This window comes from Balaenoptera musculus, chromosome 2 (assembly GCF_009873245.2).
Source record: "Balaenoptera musculus isolate JJ_BM4_2016_0621 chromosome 2, mBalMus1.pri.v3, whole genome shotgun sequence".
NCBI classification, from domain to species: Eukaryota; Metazoa; Chordata; class Mammalia; order Artiodactyla; family Balaenopteridae; genus Balaenoptera; species Balaenoptera musculus.
Window position 1 is genome coordinate 139,365,894 of NC_045786.1, and position 19,800 is coordinate 139,385,693.

Below are 19,800 nucleotides of genomic sequence, written 5' to 3' on the forward strand. Positions count from 1 at the left end.
TGCCCCGTCAGGAGCAGGGGTAAACTTCTGACAAGCTAGTAGACTTACCTCTGAACTCTTGTGTTCCCCTTTCGCCATATCCTAAGTGATCAAGTGCCTCATGACTGGAAAAGTGAGAGATGTACTGTTAGGACTTAGTTATGTTATAAAGAGGCTTGGGAGGGCAGGCAAGGGTTTTTCTAGGTATGTCTCTACTGGAGAGTTAGAATTGCTGGGTTGTAGGGTCTGTGCCTTTTCAGTGTTATTACCTGCTACCATGTTGCCCTCCATAGTGACTCTAGTAATTTAAGCACTAGTTAGTGGTGTACTGGAGATCTATTTTGTCCACATCCTCTCTAAGACTTGATATTGTTAGTGGTCAGCGGTCTTAATTTGGGAAAAAGAGTATCTTTTACATATGTTCCAAATATCTTCCCTTAGGCCCTTGTTTGCCTTTAACCTTGCTTATATTTATGTTCTTCTTTGTCTTTTTCCTTATAGTTTGGGTTTTTGAAGAAATCTTTCTCTATCCCAAGAATATAAAGATATTCTCCTATATGCTGTTTTAATGACTTGACTCAAGTTTTTCATGTTCAAATTTAATCAACCTGGAATTTATTTATTTATTTTTAGGATGAGAGGTAGGAAGTAATTTTTATACCAGCAACACTTACTGTCCATGTTTTTTCCTTTGATATTGGATTTTCCCATCTCTGCCTTAAACCAAGTTTTCATATATGCATGGGCTTTTAGGAATTCTTTAATGAAAAATGCTGTTAGAGGAGGATTATTGAATATTATAGCATAGTGATGATAAGTACCTGTCCTTTGAATGAGGCAGGTTACTGCTGATAACATAGCCTGTGGATCTGTAGGCCATTGGGAACTTTTTTCTAGTGTTCATTTTGGTTTAGGATTTAAACTTAGTTTTCCTTCGTTACTTCTGGAATACCTGATGTTAAAACAAGGTTTTTTTAAGGGAATTGGCAGTGAGGGCAGTGGGTCTCAAACCTGGCTGACCATTAGAATCACCTGGGGAGCTTTTGGTCTTCCCCACCACCCCGGGTTGTACCCTAGACCAGTTAAAACAGAACCTTTGAGGGTGGGACCCAGGCATCAGTATTTTTTAAGCTCCTCAGGTAATTCTAATATGCAGCCAGGGTTGAGAACCCATGGTTCATAAAGGATCTCAGCCTTGATAGAGAGGAATGCCAGCTGGTTAAGGAGACTAGGTCAACTCTGACCTCCCTCTGAATTTTGTACTCAAAGTATTAGGATATTTGTTCAGAGGAATGTTTTACCTTCTCACCTTCATTTATCCTTTGCTAATTAAGAAGAAGAAAAGTGTGGTGAGCAGGTTAAAAAAATCCCAGCAATAATTATAAGTTAAGAAAGTCCTATTTGAAGTCAAACTCAAGCATCAGCCTCTGAGCTGAAATCCAGTGATTGTTACCACTACTAAAAAAAAAAACCTTTGATCTATCAAAATCAGCATACATCAGAATCCTCTGGAGGACTTGTTAAAAAGAATCCTCTGGGTGGGCCCCATCCCAGTAGTTTCTGATTCTATACATCTATGACCTGAGAGTTTACATTTTTAACAAGATCAGCTTGGTTGCAGGTAAACTACCTCTGAGCTACTTGATCTAATGGTTGCTGTTGCTGGTTTTTTAATCCATTCTCCTATTGATGGACAACTGAGCTGTTGCCAGATTTTGGATATAATGAATAATGCTGCTATAAACATTCTCGTAGAAGTCTTTTTATGATCATGTGTTTTCATGGGTAAAAACCTACATGTGGAATTGTTGGATCACAGGGTAGGTGTATGTTTAGTTTTAAACGAAACTGCTGGCCTTTTCCAGAGTGATCAGACATGTCACACTCTCATCAGCAATGTGTGAGGGCTCTGGTTCCTCTACATCCTTGCCAACATTTGGTGTTTTCCCTCTTTTCAACTTTAGTCATTCTGCTGGTGGGTGTGGAGAGGTATTGTTAAAGAAAAAATTATTCATGACACTTGTTAAAGGAAGACTTTATTCAAGGAGGACTGCTATGATGGGGTTTTGCAGTAGGGGAGAGAGATTGGGCTCAAGTCTGAAAACAGCAAGGAAAGGTGGGAATTTATAGCCAAGGAGCAAGGTGGGGGGATTGGTGGATGGTAAATTAGTAAGAGGAATCATCAAGGGTAGGTGGGGATTCTGGCTAAACTGACTTAAAAGGATTCCTCGTGAAGGCAGGCCAAGGTGGTCAGACATCACTGGGGGATGGTGGAGGATGAGGAACCTGATCAGACAGTGGGGACGGGGGATTCTGGCTAAACCAACTTAGCAGGATTCTTGCTAAAAATAGGTGATACGATGATGGACACAGAAGTATAAAAGTCAAGGCCTAGTTGGGAGGAGGATTCAGAGGAGCCTGACGAAAGTTTGGTCAAGGAAAGTCTCTGCTGGTGTCACACTGTAGAGTATTTGCTTTTAAATGGACAGAAACACTCTCTAATTGGTTTAAACATTTATTTAGCTACTATACATATAAATGTACTGGTGTGTGTGTGTGCAGATGTATTTGACTTTTCAAAAATCTTTCTTATACCTAGGTAAAGTAGTTGTGATGGAATCTTGGTTCCTCCAACTTTTTATTACAAAAAATGTCAAATATACAGAAAAATTGACAGTATCTGTTTGTCCTCCACCTAATCCCCACCCCCCCCCCCCCCCCCCCGCCGGCTATATAAACTGTTCAAGGATAAATTTTAAAAGAAGATAAAATCATGACTCACACAAATATAAAATGAACACATGTCCAAGATTTTATTTGACTCATGGACCCAGTAAGATATTACAACTAGTTCAGACAGGAACTCAACATACCACCTTTACAGTCAGATAGGGATGCTGAAGTAAATTTGCAAATGGATGCAAAACTGGGCAATATTCATAGGGTTACAATTACTTGCATTTTACTAGATACAATTTGTATTTCTCTGGACAGAAATTGTTTGCATTACTATCAGTTTTCTGCAAATTCTACCTCTACAGAATTGTGAGATAGTCTTGTCAAGGACAAAGGTGGAGGGACTTCCCTGGCGGTCCAGTGGTTAAAGACTTCTTGCTTCCGCCACAGGGGGCATGGGTTCCATCCCTGGTCAGGGGAACTAAGATCTCACATGCTGTGCAGCTTGGCCCCCCCTCCCCAAAAAAGGACAAAGGTGGAGATAACCCAGTTGAAACCATGCACCTCAGATTGGGACTCAAACCCAGCCAAAACTCAGATTGGGACTTGAACCCACGAGGCCGGGACTTGAACCCAGCCAAAATCTGGATTGGGACTTGAACCCATGAGGCTGGGACTTGAACCTGGCCAAAACCCACAGTCTTCCAACTGAGATCACACACCTGGTTTCAGAACTTAATGAAGCTCAGGTTCTTGATGTCTCATCGCAGAAAGAATTCAGTGAGAGACAAAGTGATAGATAAGAAATGGATTTATTTAGAGAGAAACACACTTCACAGACAGAGTGTGGGCCATCTCAGAAGGTGAGAAAGGCACCAGGGTAAGGGGTTGTCAGTTTTTATAGGGGTGGGTAATTTCATAGGCTAATGAGTGGGAGGAGTATTTCAGCTATTTTGGGAAGGGGCGGGGATTTCCAGGAATTGGGCCACTGCCCACTTTTGGATCCTTATGGTCGGTCTTAGAACTGTCTTGGTGCCTGTGGGTGTGTCATTTAGCTTCCTGATGTGTTACAATGAGTGTATACTGAGGCTCAAGGTCTAGTGGAAGTTGACTTGTCTGCCATCTTGGACCCATGTGGTTCTAATCAGTTTATGTCATGTCCTCGGGCTATGTCATTCTTTCAAGGGTAGTGCCTTGCCCCCTTCCCTCCTGTTTCATTCCCCCCTCAGAGATTTTATCCCATATTCTTATGGGAAGCAGAAGGGCGATGGTCCGTCTTCTGTAACTGCTTCAGTAGGGGCGTCGACCCTGCCTGTCAGGGAGTAAAAATCTCTGGATGCCTGATCTAGGGGCCACAGGGGCAAGACAGCTCCTTGTTCTAAGTCAGTATGGGCTGGAATCCTCGCATAACCATCATCTTGGTGTGGAACTGTTGTAACTGCTTCCAAGGCCTTTCTATGAATCTCCTTGATGATGAAGCACTTTTTGTAACAGCATCAGAGTACAAAAATATCTGTAAATGACAAAAAGACTTAAAAAGCATGGTTAAACATCTGATAACAGTGTAATCGATAAAGAAACTTGGTTATAATAACCAGAATTACGAATGATTACATTTTTATTTTAAAATAAATGTTTTTTTGTTTTTTTGTTTTTAAGTTATACAATTTTTATTTATTTATTTATGGCTGTGTTGGGTCTTCGTTTCTGTGCGAGGGCTTTCTCCAGTTGCGGCAAGTGGGGACCACTCTTCATCGCGGTGCGCGGGCCTTTCATTATTGCGGCCTCTCCTGTTGCGGAGCAGAGGCTCCAGACGCGCAGGCTCAGTAATTGTGGCTCACGGGCCTAGTTGCTCCGCGGCATGTGGTATCTTCCCAGACCAGGGCTCGAACCCGTGTCCCCTGCATTGGCAGGCAGATTCTCAACCACTGCGCCACCAGGGAAGCCCCACGAATGATTACATTTAACTTAACATACCAAATAATCCTAGTTAAATATTTCTCTTTAAGATACCTCAGGGGCCCTCTAAAGTACCCCAAAGTTAGCTGGGAATCAAAAGAAACTTAATTAAAATTTGACATTTGGGAAGCTTGTCAAGAAGTTTCAAAACACTTGGTCAAATAAGATCATAGGTCACTGTGAGACAATACTTATTCCTTAACTAAAGTTACAGAAGATCTCAAAAACAAATACAGATCACTTAAAAGGCAAAGAAACTTATACCAAATCCAATCTTGTCCCAGCCCATTCCCAGCAAAATCCATTTACCCAACTAAATTTAATCCAGTCTTAGAAAATCCTGATCATGTATAACTCTTTTCAGTATTCATTCTTCACACCTTCTTTTACTAAAAACACATATCTTACATTTCTTAGAAGTTTTTTTCACATTGAGTTACTTTTCTTGTTGACAAATTTGTAACAGAAAAAGGTCTTATTTGACCTCTAATAAACCTAGGTACACCAGAAGGATTATACTTGACATTGATCATTGATGACTCTAACATGTCTGTGTTAATCAAACCAACAAGCTTAAGCCACCTTCAATACCAGATATCAGTTTAGTACTGAATATTTTTCAGATGACATGAACCTGAAATGCATTCTGGCCAGATTATTTTCTGTTTCTGAGTATATATAAGCACTTAATTTTTTTCCAGCCAATTAAGTAGAGCTCTTTTACGAATTCATTTTTGGCAATATCACACGCCTACAACACACATATAGATACATATGAACACACAAACAAACACAGAGGCCTCATAGTTCCCATTCCAAAATTTCAGTCCTGAGTCAGGTACAACATAAAACCTATCAGTTACAAGGGGTTGGATTCAAATTGGGCTTCTGGAAGATGGAACAAATCAAGGTCACCTATCTAGATGGCTAAACCCTTTTTACTAGTGTTTACAGAAAAGACACTTAGGATTTCTATTTATCCTTGACAAGTCAAGTTATAAATTACTTTACCCTCTTTTTTAAAATTTGCATTTAAAAAGGTGGCAGAGGTAAGGGTTCCTGAGAAGACCAGATGGGACACTTGCATCTCAAAGATACGGGCAAGTTCCTCCTAGGATGACTGTTTCCCCTTTGTTTAATACTTATAAGTCTCAAGATAAATAGGGAAGATTTGGGGAGTGGTAAAAGGATTGGTGGGTTTTGGATTATTTTTGGAGCCACACCTCTGGTCCTGTAAAAACTACATTTGTAAAACAAGGACAGTTTTGTTTTCTTTTTCAAAGAATTGGGTGGTTACCTCAATGATATTGAAGGACTGACCTACCCATTCATTTAAATTGGAAAGTTTTACTTTTCCTCCTTTAGCTTAGGGGAGAAGGCCTCTTCCAAAATTCCTATCAGGCTCTGAATATCAGCTGTGGTTAGTTTAGTCAGACCAGTGGCCTCCTGTTTTGGTAATCTATTTACAAACATTTTTGAGGATCTTCCCTAGGTTTAAGAAATATGTACCTGGGCTTCCCTGGTGGCGCAGTGGTTGGGAGTCTGCCTGCCAATGCAGGGGACACGGGTTCGAGCTCTGGTCTGGGAGGATCCCACATGCCGCGGAGCGACTGGGCCCGTGAGCCACAATTGCTGAGCCTGCGCGTCTGGAGCCTGTGCTTCGCCAACGGGAGAGGCCGCGATAGTGAGAGGCCCGCGCACGGCGATGAAGAGTGGCCCCCGCTCGCCGCAACTAGAGAAAGCCCTCGCGCGGAAACGAAGACCCAACACAGCCATAAAAATAAATAAATAATTAATTAATTAAAAAAAAAAAAAAAGAAATATGTACCTTATATTTAGACACTATATAACCCTTTTTACTTAGTAACCACTGGCTGGATACCTTTGGCCAAGCCCAGAACCTCGATATTGCACATTCCAGGGTCTACTAAGTCTTTTATTTTAGCTTCAGATTATCTGTTCCTTTTTGCTTTTTGTTAGAACAATTTGGTGATGAGGGTGGTTCCCTTGCCCCTCAAGAAACAGAGTGGCCCCTAACTTAGTTAATAAATGTCTTCCCATTAAAGGGATGGGACAGTCAGGCACAAACAGGAAGGAATGTAAAAACAGCTGGCCATTGATCTTGCACAAAAGGGGTTCCAGGAAGGTGTGCCCCTGTCTCTTCCCTAACAACCCCATTACGTATTCCTTATGATTGCTAAGGTTTCCAATCCTTTGGGTTAAGACCAAGGTTGCACCAGTGTCTTTAAGAAATTCTGTCAAGTGGCCCACTACATCAATGACCACCCAAGGCTCAACATTAGTTATGTGGATGGTATCTCTAGGCAGAGCCACTTTCGGCCTTGGGCCCCTTCAGTCTTCTGATTGCAAAACCATCAATGGCTGAGGGGCCCCCGTCACCCTCTGGCGTATGGGGCATTCCCTCTTCCAATGCCCTGGCTGTTTGCAAAGGGCACATCAATCACAATCCTCCCTCCAGTCCGTTGTATCCACACAGGGTACACTGGCCTTGTATGGCTACCCATGGGCTTTGTGGTCTGCCAGGGCCAGGTTGGCCCAGAAAAGCCAGCTTCCCCTTTGGTGGTCTCTGAGTAGACAAAGCCATTGCCGTCATTTGAGCCTTTTGCATATTTCTCTGGGTGCGTTCAGCCTTTTCGACCATATCCCTATTACTGAAAACCAAATAAGCCAGTTGGAACAAATTGTTCATCAGAGTCTGAGGACCAGCAGTTGTCTTCTGAATTTTGCTCCTGATGTCTGGGGCAGACTGGGCTATGAAATGAGTAGCCAAAAGGGCCTGTACCTCGGGGGAGGAGGGATCCACGTTCGTTCAGGATCCATGGCCCTGTAGGGTGGGTCAGTTAAAATGTACTCAGTGTACTTCCTAGAGCTATCCCTCCAAGCTACACATGCCTTAAATTCCTTTTGGGTTCCATCGCCTAGATACAAGGCCATGGAAATTTGAACATAGGGTACTTCACTCAATTTTAAATTTCCTAACTCATATTGTGGCCAAACCTGATTACATAACCTACTAAGTTTTTTCCTTTTCATTCCTGTTGTCCAAATCTTTCCCAGTCCCAGAGTATATGGCCCAGAGAACTATTGGTTGGGATTGATGCAGCCTGACCCATTTTAGACAAGGCCCTGAGCTATCCACTCTTAGGTCAAAATCCACCGTGCAATTTGGTGAAGCTTTGCACTTATGATTTTAGATGCTCTCCCTTCCAGGGTAGTCTCCTAACCAGGTGTTAGTGCCCAAAAAGTTGTCACAAAGAAACAGCATAGAAGACATCCCCAATGGTGTTGACGATGAGCGAGAGTTGATCTAGCTGTAAGTTGGGAATAAAGGGTCAGCACTTGTAAGGGTCAGAGGGAGGGGAGTAAGAGCAATAAAAAGTACACCTTGGTGGTCACACAGGTTTTCTGGGGTTAACAGAAGGAAGAAAGAAAGAAATAGAGCAGGAATGAACAAGAATGCAAGAATGTAGGAGAAAAACCTCAGAGTCAGGGAGATGAGTATAGAGATTAACAGTTCTGTCCTGGATCTGCCGTTGCATGTGCATGAGCAACAGGATTGACCTGCCGGTCAAAAATGAGCAGACATTGGCAGAGCGTCCTCCCCAGTACACCTGGCTCGCAGCATCGCATGGGCCTCTTTAGGACCAAGACCTAACTCTCAACATTCTTACCTTATCACCATCCCTTCGTGGTCGCCAGCTGAAACCATGCACCTCAGATTGGGCCTTGAACCCACGTGGCAGGACTCGAACCCAGCCAAAACCCTGATTGGGACTTGAACCCACGAGGCTGGGACTTGAACCTGGCCAAAACCCACAATTTTCCAACTGAGATCACACACCTGGTTTTAGGACTTAATGAAGCTCAGGTTCTTGATGTCTCATCACAGAAAGAATTCAGTGAGAGACAAAGTGATAGGTAAGAAGTGGATTTAGGGACTTTCCTGGTGGCGCAGTGGTTAAGAATGCGCCTGCCAATGTAGGAGACACAGGTTGGAGCCCTGGTCCGCGAAGATCCCATATGCCATGGAGCAGCTAAGCCTGTGCGCCACAACTACTGAGCCTGTGCTCTAGAGCCAGCGAGCCACAGTTACCGAGCCCACGTGCCACAACTACTGCAGCCCGTGGTGCCTAGAGCCTGTGCTCCGCGACAAAGAGAAGCCACCGCAATGAGAAGCCTGCACACCACAACAAAGAGTAGCCCCTGCTTACCACAACTAGAGAAAGCCCCGGGCACAGCAATGAAGACCCAAGGCAGCCAAAAAATAATAAATAAATAAATAAATAAATAAATAAATAAATAAATAAATAAATTTATTTTAAAAAAAAAGAAGTGAATTTATTTAGAGAGAAACACACTCTACAGACAGAGTGTGGGCCATCTCAGAAGGTGAGAAAGGCACCAGGGTATGGGGTTCATTTTTTATAGGGGTGGGTAATTTCATAGGCTAATGAGTGGGAGAAGTATTTCAGCTATTTTGGAAAGGGGCGGGGATTTCCAGGAATTGGGCCACCGCCACTTTTTGATCCTTATGGTTGGTCTTGGAACTGTCTTGGTGCCTGTGGGTGTGTCATTTAGCTTGCAGATGTGTTACAGCGAGTGTATACTGAGGCTCAAGGTCTAGTGGAAGTTGACTTGTCTGCCATCTTGGACCCATTTGGTTCTAATCAGTTTATGTCATGTCCTCGGGCTATGTCATTCTTTCAAGGGTAGTGCCCTGCCCCCTTCCCTCCTGTTTCACAATGATGGACACAACTTTTCCTTTGGGTGTGTGTGTGTGTATACACACATGTATATATGTATATGACTGTTTTTTTTTCCCCCGAATCTTTGAAAGTAAGATGAAGATATTATGACACTTTACCCCTGAATAATAAAGTATGCATCTCTTAAGAATAATGTTCTTCTACATAGGGCAATAATATCACACCTGAGGAAATTAAAAGTAATTCTATAATATCATCTAATATCCAATTTATTTTTAATTTTTTATGTTTTATTTATTTTTTGTTTTGTTTTGTTTTTTGGCAAAGCCATGTGGCTTGTGAGATCTTAGTTCCCCGACCAGGGATTGAACTCTGGCCCTCCGCAGTGAAAGCACGGAGTCCTAACCACTGGACCACCAGGGAATTCCCTCCAATTTATTTTTAAATTTCCCCAATTGTCTCAAGATTCTTTTTATATCTTTTTGGTGTGTGTTTTGAATCAGGAGCCAATCAAGTTTCCTTTATTTCAGGCTGTTTAAAATTTTTGAAGAGCTAATACCTTGGGACTGAGTTTTTTGGTGACTAGTCCTGATGGCATTTCTTATAACATTTCATGTAGCAATGTTTCTGAAACCAAACAGATGCTTTAGGATGTCATCCTCCTCCCAAGAGAGCCATATCACTTTCATTAACATGGTCACAAACTGTGTGCTTTGTGCCCAAGGGAAATGAACCTATGGGCTTTTTGCTGTTTATGCAAGAGAAAATTATCTGCTATTGTAGGGCTGTTAATAACCCTTTGTATTGTACTCAGTTGGTAGCTGCCTTGACTGTGGGAGCTCTCGTGCAGAAAAGAGAAATTAACTAAAATAGAATAGTCCCTTCCTTTGGGATGGAAAGGAAACATGGAAATTCAAGATAAAATGAAAGGCCAGAGAAAGCAGACATGCTTTAGTATCCCTATGTTGAAGCCAATCCCTCCCTCCTTCCTTCCTTCCTTCCTTCCTTCCTTCCTTCCTTCCTTCCTTCCTTCCTTCCTTTCTTCCTTCCTTCCTCCCTCCCTCCCTTCCTTCCTTCCTTCCTTCCCTCCCTCCCTCCCTCCCTTCCTAATTCTGATTTGAGAGCTGTGTAGTGTTAGAGTTCTTCATGACTTAGGTAACTTTGTTTTTTAATAGTTACCCTCAGTTCTCCTGTAGTTAAAGTGAGAATTTCGATAAAATTTTAAAAAAGAATTTAATTATAGATCTTGCTTCATAGACATTATGCAGTTGTTGTGACTGCTTCTCTTAATTCTGTCCCAAAGGCTAAATTTCTAATTCTACTAATGTTTTGGAGGTCCCCAAGACCACTCCTAGGTTCACTGATTCACTACTAGTGTTACCTGAAAACTGGTTTGCCTCTTGGTGGGTGTTGAGCCAAAAGACACAACCGAGCCAAGGATCGGGAGAAGGAAGGATTTATTACTTGCAGCAAGTAAGGAGAACACCGGGGATCTTTCCCAAAGCAGTGTCTCTCCCAACAGCAAAATTGGGGAAGTTTTAAGCTAAGGGTACATGCATATTCATGATGGGGCTTGGGTGGTCAACAGAGTCCAAGCTTTAGTTGATTGAAGTCAGAAGTTCAGAAAAGGTCAACATCATCAGCCCTTAGGTTCCAGTACATCTGGTGGTTGAGGCTTCAGGCTACTCTTTACCACTGAAAGAGAACTGGGAGTCTTTATAACTAATATATTATCTTTGCTATTGTTATTTCTCTTGCCTGATAACAGTCAACGTCTGCATTCTTTCTTCTCTTAAGATCATTGATTTCTAAGACCTATTCAAGGGCAAGCATTGTGGCCAGGCTTAGATCCCAGAATGGCTTAGGCCAAAATGGCCTCTCTTATGTCAGGAAAGCCATGCCTGGTTTTCTTTCTCCGGGGACCCTCTACCTTATCTGCTTACACAAAGATTCAGAGAACTCAGCATATAGCTGTACTCATGGTTATGATTTATTACAACAACAGGCTACAGAACAAAATCAGCCAAGGGAAAAGGCTCATGGGGTGAAGTCTGCAGGAAACGAGGCACAAGCTTCCAAGAGTCCTCTCCCAGTGGAGTCACAGAGGACGTGTTGAATTTCTCCAGCATTGAATTGTGACTGCACATGCAGAACTACCAGGGAAGCTCATTAGAGACTTGGTGCTCATGGTTTTTACTGGGGCTGGTCACATAGGCACCCTCTTTCTAGCGTAATTCCAGACTCCCAGAAGGAAAATAGCTGTTCACCATAAACGACGTTGTTTATACAGTTTAGGCTCAGTGAGCCTCTCTTATCAGTCCTGGGAATGGTGAGAGCCCTCCCGAGATCCAGGCTCCCAGACTCCAGCCAGGGTCTACCTTTCAAGTAGGCCTTTCTAAGGATAGTAGTCTCAGGCCTGCTATGTTAACTCGTTTGTATACAACTAGCTTTCTTCCTTTCCTTCCGCTATGCAAATCAGAACATTCAAAGAATGCTTACATCTTCCCAGTGACAAAATTACTACGATTTATATCACACTAGCAGACTGTATGTGGAGAAGGAGAGGCAAAAAAGGATGTTGCATATTTTGGGGATTACTTTCATTTTCTTATCCTCAGATGACTATTTTTTAATTTCTATATTAATCCATTACTATTTGTCAAAAAAATTACAGGCATATTGCTAGTATTATTTTAAAAGTTGTACTCTAAAAATCATACTTTGTGCTCTGAAGTGATCTTTTTCTATTAAAAAATACACTAGTTCCTAAAAACAACCCACAGAATGGGAATATGACAAGGAACTTGTATCTATTGATAGAATATATAAGGACTTACTACAATTCATTAATAAAAAGACAACCCAATTTAAAAAATGAACAAAGATCTGAATAGACATTTCTCCAAAGAATATCTACAAATGGCCAATAAGCTTGTAAAAAGATGCTCAACATAATTAGTCATCAGGGAAAGGCAATCAAAACTATAGTGAGGGCTTCCCTGGTGGCGCAGTGGTTAAGAATCCACCTGCCAATGCAGGGGACACGGGTTCGAGCCCTGGTCCGGGAAAATCCCACATGCCACGGAGCAGCTAAACCCGTGTACCACAACTACTGAGCCTGCACTCTAGAGCCCACGAGCCACAACTACTGAGCCCATGTGCTGCAACTACTGAAGCCTGCGCGCCTAGAGCCCGTGTTCCGCAACGAGAAGCCACTGCAGTGAGAAGCCCGTGCACCGCAACAAAGAGTAGCCCCCACTCGCCGCAACTAGGGAGAAGCCCATGAGCAGCAATGAAGACCCAACGCAGCCAAAAATAAATAAATAAAATAAATAAATTTATTAAAAAAAAAACAACTGGGCTTCCCTGATGGCGCAGTGGTTTAGAATCTGCCTGCTAATGCAGGGGACACGGGTTCGAGCCCTGGTCTGGGAAGATCCCACATGCCACGGAGCAACTAGGCCCGTGAGCCACAACTACTGAGCCTGCGCGTCTGGAGCCTGTGCTCCGCAACAAGAGAGGCCGCAATAGTGAAGAGGCCCGCGCACCGCGATGAAGAGTGGCCCCCACTTGCCGCAACTAGAGGAAGCCCTCGCACAGAAATGAAGACCCAACACAGCCAAAAATAAATATAATAAATAAATAAATAAAAGATTACTATTAAAAAAAAAAAAGGGAAGGAAGAGAATCCTAGTGATTGGAAAAAAAAAAGCTTAAAAAAAAGACATCAGTTTAAAAAAAAACAAAAACTTGTGAGATACTACTTGACACAGACTAGGATGGCTATGATCAGAAACATAGATAATAATGTGTTGCTGAGGATGTGAAGAAATTGGAGCTCTCATATACTGCTGATGGGAATATAAAATGGTACAAGTGCTCTGGAAAACATCTGGCAGTTCCTCAAATGATTAAACATAAAGTTATCATAATGATCCAGCAGTTCCACTCCTAGCGATGCCAAAAACTCGACCTCTGTGTACTGGGGCTGAATCGAATCTTGAAGATAGTTTCGGGTGAAGTAGAAAAGAATAGCTTTACTGCTTTGACAGGCAAAGGGGGACACAGCAGGCTCCTGCCCAGAAAAACTGTGTGTCCAAACCTGGTAGGCAAATTTTTTTATTTAATGATCTTCCTGACATATGTTTCTCGTATTTTTTTTTTTTTCTCATCCCTTTCAACGTATAGCCAAGGAAGGCACGACTGAAAAATGCAGTCTGTGTTTCATTTAAGCTGGTGCTTTGTATTAGTCCCACATCAATCTGGCATGGAGAAAGCATCGTGAGGGGTCTGGGAGAACTTTCTTACTTCTTCTGAGTCGAATTCTCACAGTGACTTCGGTCTGTTTTTTGAAGTATTATAAATTCTTGGCCAGATAATCCCTGAAACTCATGTTCAAAGGCAAATACCAAAGCATATCCTAAAACCAAATATAAATGAATTTTAGACGGGCTGCCATTTTAGCTGATTCACATCACTGCTCCCCTCATCGTGATTCTTGCACACTTGCCAAAGGGACTGGAAGCTCCAACTCAGGTGTTTCAGAAACAAATAATGCATTTTTGATATTTCCCAGAGAGGACATTATTATATATCTTGAAATCTCAGCAAGGACTTGCCTCACCACAAAGCAGGGATGGCCGTGAAGGTGAAACCCTGTATCCCGTTGACCAGCCCCCTCCTGCACTGCTGTACCCTTTCCTTACAGAAGCTGTGCTGTGTGACCACATCATGGTGTGATCTTCAGAGGAGACAGGTCATCTCATTCCTTTTGTGACCTGACTTTCCGAGATCCTTTGTTTTATGGGACTGTGGAGTCCGGTGTGTGACACAGGTCCAATGACCAGATGTGCTATGTCTTTGGTGTTTCCATGATTGATGTTCTTGTAAATCCCTTTGGGGATTTTAATACTGTTCAATCTATATTTAAACCATTAAATTTGACAATAAGAAGTAGGACCCTTGGCAGAAATTAGTTACATATTTGAGAATGGCCAGTTACCTAACACCTAAACAACTTCATAGGGCAGGCAAGAACAGGTCTTTCAAGCAAAAGGGGTCCATCTTCACCTGCTCCCTGAGTAACTGGTGCCAGGGTGCCAAACTCCAGAATCGCCATTAGTTTGCATATCATGGATTAGTTTACTGGAGAAGTCGGTTGTGATGCTAATGTGGTACAGGGCATTCTTTTTCTCTCTGTCCTTGTCCCAAGCCTGTCATCCTGCAGAGCCCCTGAATGCAGTCTTGTTATGCTGTGAGGTACAAAGTCACACCAAGGAACTCTAGCCAGTAGGCATTTGTGGCAATAGGAACATACAGTTGATAAAGTTCTCATCTGTATTTGTTTTCTCTCTCCCATCTTCTGCATCCTTACCAGGCAAAAGTAGAAGAAAAGATCCAAGAGGTCTTCAGTTCTTACAAGTTCAACCACCTTGTACCAAGGTAAGGTGTGGTTAAGTGTTTGAGGGGACCCGGGAAATACCATCTCCCATGGGAGCCTTTCTTCTTTCCTCCTTGAGCTTGTCGAACCTCAGGGGATGAGTCCGCTGTGAGGCTGGTGTTCCCTGACCTTGTGGCTCCCTGGAGACGCTCCTGACCCCAGCTCCTGCCACTATTAGAATACTGTCTAGAGGAGCTGCTCACTTGAACTGAGCCATCAGGTGTTACATGGGGATGCCCTCAGGGCCTGAACTCTGAGCTCTGAAGGTGGAGAGAGGAAGTTCATGACCTTGAAGCTTAGTTCTGACCTGCTGCGCTGGTGTTCAGAACTCTCAAGGTTTTCATATAGCACTTTGAAACAGATGTAGAGTCCAGGGGGATGGCAAAGGATGGATTCCTTTGATGTATATTATGACTTGACTGGGAAAATGTGAGAAGTTTGAGCTTCTCCCAGCCTGGCCCTTACTGGTGATTGTGCAGCAGATTCCCAAGGGCGACATTTCAAGTGAGAAATAAAATGTCTTTTGTTTTCCTTGGTGCTTAGTAAGTTGAAGCCTTCTGAGCTCTTTGATGTCAGAAATTCCAAAAGGAGGATTATAAGCAGAAACTTATTAATTTGAACTTTCATTTTCTCTTTTTTTCCCCCAATTTTATAATGTATCACACTAGAATTTCATAAGGTTATTTCATTTATTAGCATTTCTCTTCTAATCACAGATTGCTTCTCTGAAACTGTCCTGTGTTATCTTTCCTGATCAGTAGTCCAAATTGTGTTTGGTCATTGTTTTGTCTTAATGTTATAGCACTTTTCCTTGACGGTCTCTGGACGTAGTCTAGTTGGGCCGCTGGTTGATTCTCTCTGGATGGGAAGCTGAAGGGTCTGAGGTCCAGCCTGACCTCCTTTATCATGTCTCCCAATTTCCTGAGGCCTCCTAACACACTAACTCCTGGCAAGTCAGTCTCTGGGTACTTCTGCTTACTGGAGCATTACAGATACTTCTAGCCTGAGTTAACTTTGTGTCTTTTTTTTGCCACCATTCCATTTTGCCCTTATCTCCATGAGAAGAAATTTAGTTAAAATATTCTGATTAGCCAAGGCAGAAAACAGTTGGAAAAATGGAAAGACAGGTGGAAAAGTCCTCTTCATCTTTCTTCCCTGGAGAAGAAAAGGAAAGCATCAACTAACCAGAGGAGTCTTCTTCCAAACTGCTAACCTAAATCTCTACTTTAACCCATAGCCCAGACCTCAATAAATGAATTATTGCTCTTGTCGTGAGCCACAGTTGGAGCTTAGCAAATGACACCATTTGTGTAAACAGCTTGGGGAGAAGGAGCTCTCTGCCCGGTATAGGCTGTTTCCCCAGAGGTGGTAGGACTTGGTGATGGTGAGGGGCATGGTGGCTTCAGGAGGGGTTTGTGGTTAGAGTTGCATCGCGATGACTCGCCTGATTGTGTTCTGAGTCACTGTGCCCTGTCTCCAGCTCTGGACACATATGCTCTGTATTTCCAAAGGGACCTTTGGTCATTTGACATTCCTTTTTCACCCACCATCAGAATAGAGCCCTTGGACTTTTCCTTTTATTCTTACTGAGATGGGAGGGAGAATGGGAGGTTATAATCTGGGAAGAAGCTGTGTTTTGGGAGTGGTGGTAGAGGACAGTAAAGGAGTAAAATCCCCTGATTCATAGGTCTTAGGTCAGGTGTGGGTGGAAAACAAAAATGTTTCTGTTGGGTTTGGATCCTTTGTGGAAATAGAATATACCAAGGCTCTGGGTTTATGTCAGGAATCTGACATTTCCCATTTTGTCATTGTTGCCTATGAAAATGAGTGTTTTAAAGGATGCTAATTAGCATCTTATGTCACAGCATGCTAATTAATATTAGAGATATTACACACTGTGGCCACATGGCTGAGAATGTAAATCAACTTATCAATATAAGGCTGGAGCCAAACATCTTCACCATAGAATGAACTTCTGGGGTTTAAGAATAAATATGAAAATTTATCAGCATTTTAAATTACTATCACAATTACAATATTTAACATTTTAGTAGTCAAATTTTAAAAATCTAGTATTATATGGCAGGGACAAAACTTCCTTGTTAGCTAAAGTGAATATTCAGATAGAGCAATTAATCTAGGTGACATGGCTTGTTTGTGTTTCTGAGGTCATGCTGCTGATGAGATGTGGCAGAATCACACACACTCCCAGGATCACTGACCATGCCCAGGTCCAGGGATGCCAGGAATGGTGCTGAGCGAGGCATCCATCTATTCAGCCTTTCAGAGCCACTGCCAAATAGAAGATGGGGCTGAAATTCAAGGCTGAAGCTGAATGTTGTTACATTCTACAGTTTATTCCCCATCCCAGAAATGATTTTCCTCACTCTCAGACTGTGAAACATGCATTCTCTCCTGGAGTGAGGTGGTCCCTCCCAAGGAGCTTTTGGACCATGCTTTGAACAGTTTTGTTTATCAGTATCCTGCTTTCCCATAAAAGTTAATTTCTCTTTCCCCGTGGTTAGTCATTCTGACAGTTTCACATGCTTATGAATTTACCCTTTTCCATGTATTATATTAGCTTTAGTAAGACACCTGAAATGCATAAACCACACACACACACACACACACTCAAATAAAATGTTTAAATTGTTGGGGAGTTCCCTGGTGACCTAGTGGTTAGGATTCCAGGTTTTCGCTGCCGTAACCCAGGTTCGGTCCCTGGTCTGGGAACTGAGATCCCTCAAGCTGTGCAGCGTGGCCAAAAAACAAACAAACAAAACATTGTTTTTTTCTTGGGAAAAAGTAGCCTGGTGCTCCTTGGAAGGGGGAAATATTGATAATGCTAATAGAGCACTAAAGGTTAAGTGTTGGCAGTTGCTCTGAAGCCAAAATGCTCTGAGTTAAGCTCTCAAAGCAGTTTTCATACGGGCACCTGCTCAGCTTCCATGTTTTCTGCCATTTCTGTATGTGATGATACTTTAGCATTTTCCAACTCCTGAGCAGTTAAAAGATGTGGTCCTTCATACTGTTGTTCTTTCCAAGGTTCATACAAGTAAGTTCATCTTCCCTCCCATCCTCTCTCAAGTGACTTACTGCTTATGCGCCAGAGGCTTACTTTTTGACTGGAGAAGCCCCTGGCTTTAGTGGGTTTAAAACCCTCCCAGCAGCCAACAATGGACTGAATCCCTGTTCTCTCTTCTGTCACAAACAAAGGCATGAGTCTCAGGGATGGTCCACGTTTGGGGGAGGGAGTGTGTTTGCTGTCATTCGGTCTGCTGTGTTCATTTAAAGTCATTCATTCCTTCACCCATTTGGCAACGGTATCTAGGCGATCAGGCACTGCTGGGCTCTGGGAACAGGGCGAGCAAGGCTGACCCAGGTCCTGCTCCTGCTGGGCTCTCAGTCTCATGGGCAAGGTAGTTATTAAACAAATGAGTTCAAAGAACATAGTTACCAAGGGAGTGACTGTCTCTCTCTCTCTCTTTTTAAAAATAAATTTATTTATTTTATTTATTTATTTTGGCTGCGTTGGGTCTTCATTGCTGCGCACAGGCTTTCTCTAGTTGCGGCGAGCGGGGGCTACTCTGTGTTGCGGTGCGTGGGCTTCTCATTGCGGTGGCTTCTCTTGTTGCGGAGCAGGGGCTCTAGGCACACGGGCTTCAGTAGATGTGGCACGCAGGCTCAGTAGTTGTGGCTCGCGGGCTCCAGACCGCAGGCTCAGTAGTTGTGGCGCACAGGCTTAGTTGCTCCGCGGCATGTGGGATCTTCCTGGACCAGGGCTCAAACCCGTGTCCCCTGCATTGGCAGGCAGATTCTTATCCACTGCACCACCAGAGAAGGCCTACACAAGTATTTCTAAGTTACTTCTCCAACAGTGGAACCAGACTGCCAATATCCCAAATATATGTATTTATTTGGTCATTCCTGTGTGTCCCAATCTCCCACCCCTCTCTCCACAGCCACACAGATGCCCTCCTCAGCCAGTTGAGCACTCATGCCCTGCAGTGCGCCCTGCCACCCCACTCCTGCGCAGAGCCTGGCTTGTTCTGCTCCACCTAATTGAATGGCTTTGGGGCTAAATTATTCAGAAAGGAAAGGGAAAGAGCTCTAGCTTTTCTTTTCTAACACCCTACACAGAAAAGAGTTTTAGATCTAGAGGTGACTTTAGAATAAAAGAATGGTAAGAGTATTAGTTTGCTAGGGCTGCTATAATCAAATACCACTGATGGGGTGGCTTAAACAACAGAAATTTGTTTTCTCACAGTTTGGGAGGCTGGAATTCCAAGATCAGGGTGCTGGCAGGGTTGGTTTCTCCTGAGGTCTCTCTCCTTGGCTTGCAGAGGCCGCCTTCTCACTGTGTGTTCACATGGCCTTTTCTCTGTGTGGACTCCTCCCCAGTGTCACTTACTCTTTTTTTTTTTAATTAATTAATTAATTTATATTTATTTTTGACTGTGTTGGGTCTTCACTTCTGTGTGAGGGCTTTCTCTAGTTGTGGCAAGTGGGGGCCACTCTTCATCGCGGTGCGCGGGCCTCTCACTATCGCGGCCTCTCTTGTTGCGGAGCACAGGCTCCAGACGCGCAGGCTCAGTAGTTGTGGCTCACGGGCCCAGTTGCTCCACGGCATGTGGGATCTTCGCAGACCAGGGCTCGAACCCGTGTCCCCTGCATTGGCAGGCGGATTCTCAACCACTGCGCCACCAGGGAAGCCCACTTACTCTTTTTATAGGATCACCAGCTCCCATTTAACCTTAAATACCTCTTTAAAGGTCCTATCTTCAAATGCAGTCACCCTGGGGGTTAGGGCTTCAACATATGAAATTTGGGGATGTGGGGGAGACACAGTTTAGTCCGTAACAGTAAGGCTCTTAGTACAGTCTCTGGCTGACCAAAAGAAACTGGATATATGTCCCTTCAATTTAAAAGAATCATAAACCTCAAAGAAGAAGTTAAAATTCAATCAGCATTGTGGCCCTTGAAGCTCTAGATAAACAAACATTTCCCGAGATTTTAGAA

The 19,800-nt window shown here is 43.1% G+C and overlaps 1 protein-coding gene across 5 annotated transcripts in view; it reads left to right on the forward strand.

Moving 5' to 3' along the window:
* FNTB (farnesyltransferase, CAAX box, beta) overlaps positions 1–19,800 on the forward strand; it is a 76,056-nt gene that overhangs the window by 6,613 nt on the left and 49,643 nt on the right. For all 5 annotated transcript variants that reach the window (XR_005018784.1, XR_005018785.1, XR_005018786.1 and 2 more), the window contains exon 2: positions 14,719–14,783. Coding sequence is in view for 2 of the 5 variants with exons in the window: in XM_036843758.1 (XP_036699653.1) it covers positions 14,719–14,783 (65 nt within the window). In the remaining 3 variants the exon portion in view is untranslated. The remainder of the gene's footprint in view (positions 1–14,718; positions 14,784–19,800) is intronic.